Here is a 6815-nt window from a genome sequence, read left to right on the forward strand (position 1 = left end):
GAGCTGCAAATTATTTTTTTTCTGTTAATCTTGCAGATTTCATCAAGGTGAGCCTTCAAGTTTTTCTCCAGAAAGACCAGATGTTGTCAAGATTCTGAGAGCACGTCCATTAAAAAAAAGGCCCAGGAAAATACATTATGCTGTCTGTTACAGCTCCTGTGTGACTATTATTTTACAGGCAGTTTCCCTGCAGCATGCTTTACCTCGTTAAAAATATGCTAGGAGCTTTTATAAGCTATGTCCTTATCATTTGAGATAGGAGGCACTATCCAAGCATCGGATATGTCACAGTAGTATGGCATGTAACACATCATACATGGCTGTTCTTAACCGCAACTCCTGCTATGGAAAACAACACTAAAACATTTCTTTCTGGAGCCGGGACAATTCAAATAGCCAAAATCGTTTGCTGCTTTTTCTGTTGACTTTTCCCTTACCCCACAGGCTCTTAATCCCGGAAAGTGCTCTGAGATAAGACGCGGAAAGACAGACTGAGGTGACCCGAACGGGTCCCGGGGACCGCCGTGGGCTGCCCCGGGCTGGACAGCAGGGTGCCGGGGGCTGGCCCCGTCCCGTGCCGTCCCGCCCCACCGCCCTCGGGGCGGGCCACCAGCCACCGCCGCGGCCCATATAGCGGCAGCCCGCGCCCCAGGGACAGTCGCTACCGGGCTGTTTTTCCACCGTGTCTCGACGTCTACTCTTCCGTAGGCGACGCAGGTGAGCTGGAGCGTAGGGTAGACCCTGGCCGGGGACTGCGGGCTGCGGCAGGGTCGTGGCATCCGAAACTCTCGCCGCTGTTTCCCTACCACCCCCCCCCCCCCGCCTTCCGCAGCAAAGCGCTTTGTTTTCGCCGCAGGCTCCTCCGAGAGAGGCGGATTCGCTGCCATGGCCTCCGTGCCGTCCGCTGGCTGCCTCCTGGCCAAGAACCAGTACTACAGGAGGCGTAAGTGGTCAGGAAGGTCGGGAAGATATAGTGCGGGTACAGTGTTTAGTTGTATCACAATGGGAAGTAGAGCAACGAGGTTGTTTTGTGCTTGATGAACATTCACGAGTAGAATAGTTTGTTTTGATAGCAATATGTGTGTGATCAGAAGATTTCTCACGAACTTCAGTTAAAGTTATGCAAACAGATCTCAGTATGATTTTGTCTTTATACAAACAACTGTAGTAGAATAGCGAATGTGGTATAAAGTTAGACTATTATGAAGTAATATGAAGTATATTACTTGAATAGTTAGAGAAAAATGGCAATAAAAGTAAGATGTCCTAGGAGAACAGGTGATGCTGTGAAGTTTTACAGTTGAGATACCAGAGCTATAAGCAATCACATTGATGTAAACAGGATTCAGATGCATAGTCCAGAGGAGGATAGCAGGAACAATGTTTGCTATTAATATGTGTACATATTATATATGTGGCTAAGTAAACGTATCTTTCAGTTTATTTCCTCCAAGATAGGAGCAGGTCTGAAAAATTCTTAGTGTAGAAATAGTGTAGTCTCTCAAAGTATGTTTTTCATCCTGTGTGTCTCTGCTTTCTACAAACAGCAAGACAGAATTCAGAATCCAGTGTTTCTTCCAGTTCCTCCTCCTGCTTGGATACTGTGAACACAACAGACCAGGACAAAGCATTTCATGGTATTGTTCCCTTCTTTTAAACAGTTTTCTAGTTTCACCTGATTGTTATTCAGGCAGTGTCTAAGGCTGTGGGTTTTTGCTTCTTTGGCAGGGTTACCTGAGTTAATTGATAAATATTGGTGGATAAAAAGCTTCTTCCATAGTGAACCATCTCCACCAGCTGTTGGCAGAAAAACACTATCAGCAAGCAGGTGAGTCCTGTTTTTACAATGGTGAGAGTAACATTCCACCTTCTTTTTGGTAAAATTGTTACTAAACAAGTCATAACCAGCTAAAACAATCTGGGGGTACAATGCTATTTTGATGACTTAAATAAAAGATACAGCAAGTCTATGGCTATAGAGGCTTCCCATGCATTCATTTCAATAAATGAACTCATATGCTACTTCACATGAAGCAGATGCTAGTGAGTATTACTGTTATGCACTTACAGAAATATTTATTTAATGCTCAACCTATAATTCTTTCACACCTATTTAGGTAGTTTACTCATTTTACTTTATTAAAAAGATGATATGAATGCTTTCAAAAATACCTAGGCTGATAAACGTCTTTGAGGAAAATATTTCACTCATAACCTTTTTATATATATTTCTGCAGTACCAATAGTTGAGTAGGACAGCATGCTGGCTTTTCTGAACTGAGATACTACATACAAACATGTTTTTCCAAGAGGCTTGGGATGTTCCTCGTGTCGGCTTCAGGTGCAAGAAGAAAACAAAACCTTTTGGAGAGTGGAAGAGACTTATTTTCAAAATATTTGTCAGTGGCTTAAATGATATTACTTAATGAACCTGTCTATGGCCTACTTTGTTCCTTACAGAGTTGCTATAATTTGAGATTTCTCCAATGAAAGTTATCAGGATTAAACACCTTGATGACTTATAGTTAGAGAAAAATGACAGTAAAAGTAAGATGTCCTAGTTTTGGGAGAACTGGTGATGCTGTTAAGTTTTACCTTTTAAGATCCTGGTGCTATGGGTAGTTACACTGATGTAAACAGTATTCAGATATATAGTCTGGAGGAGGATAACAGATATCAGGTATATGATGACCAGGTACATGGTATCACAGCAGTGCTAGTGAACATTGACTTCTTCCAAGCTGAAGAGCAACCTTAATCAGAATTGATACTGCTAGCTCTGTTTTAGGTTATTCTCACCTGCTTTTCTGTAGCTTAAGAGCCACTTGTTCTCAAGTGACTAATTGTGTCCATATTCACTGCTGTCTGTTAGAGTAGTTACATGCTCGATCTGGCAAAGTGTTAACGCAAGCACATTATTATTATGAACCAAATCTACGTTTGTCGTGATTCATGCTCTTGAAAGATACTGTAACATAGCTTTGTTTAATCTTGATGATTTCAAAGCAGTATGTCACATTATTTATTCTACCAAGGATAACTGGAATGCATCATAGAGGTCATAGAAAATAACAAGTAGTTGGCTGAATTGTATCATTCCTGTAAACTGTCCATGCAACTTTGTCTGTCACTGGTTGAACTAACAATAGCAAACAACGTAGCCAGCATTTTTGGTTACAGGTTAATGGTTGTCATGGTTATGAATAACTCCAAAGTATATCAAGTGTCTGCTTCAGGAAGGCTGCAGATTTTGTGGAGACAATAAATGCATGACTCGAGACAACAGAAAATAATACAACTCTGAAAACATGGTTTCGGAAATCTTCAAGTCAACTTGTTATATACCTTACTTTACTGCTATTGTGTAGTTTCATTTAGTCTGTTCTCTAAATGTACAGAATGAACTGTTTTTTATACTAACTTTATTAATAAAAAAGCTTTAATCAGCATTTGGTCTGACTTATTTTTGGTCTCTAATAACACATTTGTGCTGTTGGTGTGGGTTTTGGGTTTTTAGAATGTGGTTTGGTTTTTAGTATGAAATATTAGTAAAATTTATGATTCCCACAGTGTGGGTCATGTTCTTCCTTTAGTCACTTTGAAGTCTTATGTAAGCTAGGAAAAAGACCCTAACACATTTCTCTAATGTGATGTTGTAAAGGAAAGAGGGGAAAAAGAACCCCAAGCTTTCTAGTTGCAAGAAGGTGGTTTTTATCTGTCTTTGAAAATGCTTGAAGCCACAGAAGAAATGATGTTGCCCTTCTTGTACCTGAGAAATACCTGATTCAGAATCATGGTAGAAAAGTACAATGACAACCTTCCATATTGCTTGCTGAGCTTAAGATGCTTCTGTCATGTAGTCAGAACATGGGATGCAGAACATGCTTAAAGAGCATGTTTAAAAACACACAAAGCGTCCCCCAACCCCCCTTTTTCTTGGTGGCGAGTGAGAAAAGTGAAAGAACAAATGAAGGGGGACTGCATGTTCTTAGCATTCTTCTGCTTAGTCCATATTAACTACTTGCTTTTTGTAATGGCATCATGGTCATTGAAAATTCTTCTGGAGTGGTGCCCTTGTGCCATTCACATCACTTTTTTACTGTAATCAGCTCAGCATTGGGGTAATACCACCCTCAACTCAATTATTTGTGACAGTTCTTCAAACTATAATTATCCTGGAATAAATCTATTAAATATCATCCAATGTTGCTATGACAAACTCCTGAGAAGATATGGGTAAATGGGACATTGAAGTGGGACAGTGAAGTATCAAAGGGCTGAATTTTGTTACATCATGGTCACAAGGAAAAACAAATTTTCTTATATTAAAATTCAATATAGTGCAACCTTTTGGGGCGTAAAAGCCAAAATTTGCATGATTTAAAGAGAAGCTGAGAGAAATATGGAGAATTATATTGTGTAGCTTAAATGCAGCCTAGAATAATAGGAAAAGTATACAATTTTAATACCTGTTGGGGCAAGACAGGTACAAATGTTCAAAGATTATCTGTAGTAGAAAAAAAAAATCTCTTAGGATTATGGGTAGAGATTTGTTTTTAGGAAGTTAATCTATATATTGTTATCTATCTGAGAAAAAAAAGTTTCAGAAACAGGTCTTGTACCAGAGTGTGAGTGCTAAGTTAGATTCAGCTATCATTGTCAAGTTAGAAATGGGGACATGAACTTGAAAAATGCATTTTTTTTACCCCTCCTCAAATGCACGTGTATCAGGCTTCTGTTTCTTTACTAAAATGAAGAACTAAGTCATAGCCTACTGGTCCTAGTAATACACTGTTTTAAAAGTCATAATAAAAGACATCTAATGTTTGATTTGGTTCAAGAAGGATGAAATCTTCCCGTTGAGTGCATTTAGAGAGAGAAATTTGTTACCATAAGACTTATTTTTTTCTTTTTTTTCACCCTATTTGTTATGGTTCAGAAGAAATACCATAAAGTTGCATTTCTTTCCAAGGATTTTCTTGTCTGTATGTGAGGGAAGCAGTACTACATATTGTGGAAATATGAAATGGGCTTTCTTTTTTTCTGCCTTGTCTGCAGAAGCAAGAGTAATAAACGAATCCATTTAAGAAACAGGTTTTCAATATAAGAAGTAACAGCAAATCAAAATCAATTTGAGTTGTTAGGAATAAGTAATTTTTTTTCTAATATGTGCAGTGATCAAGACTCCCATAAACAGTGTGATTTAGCATTATTTTGTAAGTTCTTTGGAAGGGTTATTTCTATTTGTGATATTACAACATTGTGAAAATATGTGCAAATCCCTCTTTTTTTATTAATGATCTTAACTAATAATGCATTATTTTTCTTGAAAGTAGACTCTCTCTTATTGTCATTTCTCAACTCCTCTTCAAAGGAAAATCCAAGCAGAATTCATCCAGCCATTTCTAGCAGGTTTAATATTGTTTGGAAAAACGTTTATTGGTTTATTGCACTTAGAGTGGATGACTAAAAATTTTGACCATGACTGTGTTTGGTGTCCTGACTGACTCTTCAGTGATGGAGATATTCTGTCAGATTTCTCTCGTCATGCACTCCGTCATATGCCATTTTAAGCTGTTCTGGCAGTAGCAGATGTGATATATACTTTGCATAATCACTGGAAGATAGGTCTTTGTAATAGAAAGAGGCTATTCCTAATAGGGAAGAGAATCAGATCAGTATATTGGGAAGAAGTCAGGGGAGAGCATCGTTTTTCATTTTTCCACTCCTTCTATCTCTGACAAACTGTGGAGGAAGAAATAAGTTTTCAAACCCTGTGCCAAAATATTCAGTTCCCAGTTACAATGCTCAATAGTATGTTCAGAGACACTCTATTGACTTTTTCTCAAAAACAGAGTTATAAAACTGATTGTTGTCATGATGACAGGACATAATCTGGACAGAGATATAATACTTTTATTAGATCAACTAATAAAAAGAAAAAAAAAAATACGTGTACAGTCAAAAAGTTTTTGCTTTTCTTTGCTGAGTCAGCCACCACATCTGCTTAAAACTTTACTGTCTTTGACTTCAATAAGATTAATTTTCGTGTAACACAGAATCCATAATCTCATTTTACTTATTTAGTTGGGATAACAGTATTGGATGCAAGACAAAACTCATCTATCAGTTTGTGAGGTTCGCTGAGGTACAGCAGCCTGTACCATAACAGGACTGACAAGACTGGCTGGATGTCAGTTACCCTACTGACAGTCATCCATCCTGGCTAAGGCCAGGATGTCCACAAGAAATGTGTCACTACTGGGAATAACTCTTTAAAAACACACTATGCAGACTTTGGTTTGTAGTTTTGATTTGTTTTGTTCTGGATTTTTTTTTCCTTGTTGCTCTTTTTGCAATATGTGAAAAACCGTCTGTTGTGGTTTTGCTCAGCTAGCAAAGAAGCACCACGACAGTCTCTCGCTTGGTGCCTCCCATACACCCCCACCCCAGTGAAATGGGAGTAAAAAGATAACCAAGGTTTTTGAGGTTGGAGAAAAGGGCAGGGAGGGCTCACTGCCAACTGTGGTTCTGGATAAAACAGACTCCAGTATTTGACTTAGAGAGGAAAGAAAGTAAAGTTTATTCTACTACCTACAAGAAACAGAACAGAACAAAAAGCAAAAAAGGGAATAGGATGATTGAGAAAATTAGAAGCAGCACTTTAAGATCTCCCTCCCCCATTCCTCATTTCTTCCCGGGCCCAGCTCACTGCTCCCGATATCTCTACCTCCTCCCCCCTCAATGGCTCAGGGGGACAGGGAATGGGGGACGTGGTCAATCTCTCACAGACGGGCTCTGCTGCTTCTCTCTTC

The 6815-nt window shown here is 39.0% G+C and overlaps 1 protein-coding gene across 1 annotated transcript; it reads left to right on the top strand.

The window, feature by feature from the left end:
- The first annotated feature begins 662 nt into the window (after positions 1-662).
- On the top strand, positions 663-2401 carry PPDPFL (pancreatic progenitor cell differentiation and proliferation factor like). Its single transcript, XM_061996061.1, has 5 exons — positions 663-717; positions 857-943; positions 1548-1637; positions 1729-1828; positions 2238-2401. Exons 2-5 carry the CDS (start codon positions 886-888, stop codon positions 2248-2250), a joined length of 261 nt encoding a protein of 86 aa, XP_061852045.1. The 5' UTR covers positions 663-717; positions 857-885; the 3' UTR covers positions 2251-2401.
- Positions 2402-6815: the final 4414 nt, after the last annotated feature.

Source organism: Colius striatus, chromosome 4, assembly GCF_028858725.1.
Source record: "Colius striatus isolate bColStr4 chromosome 4, bColStr4.1.hap1, whole genome shotgun sequence".
Classification (NCBI taxonomy): domain Eukaryota; kingdom Metazoa; phylum Chordata; class Aves; order Coliiformes; family Coliidae; genus Colius; species Colius striatus.

Excerpts from the sequence above, each read along its gene's own strand:
- PPDPFL (XM_061996061.1), top strand. The coding sequence starts at position 886 with ATGGCCTCCGTGCCGTCCGCTGGCTGCCTCCTGGCCAAGAACCAGTAC. Across the intron at positions 944-1,547 it reads GAACCAGTACTACAGGAGGC|CAAGACAGAATTCAGAATCC; the intron begins GTAAGTGGTCAG and ends TTCTACAAACAG. Across the intron at positions 1,638-1,728 it reads CCAGGACAAAGCATTTCATG|GGTTACCTGAGTTAATTGAT; the intron begins GTATTGTTCCCT and ends CTTCTTTGGCAG.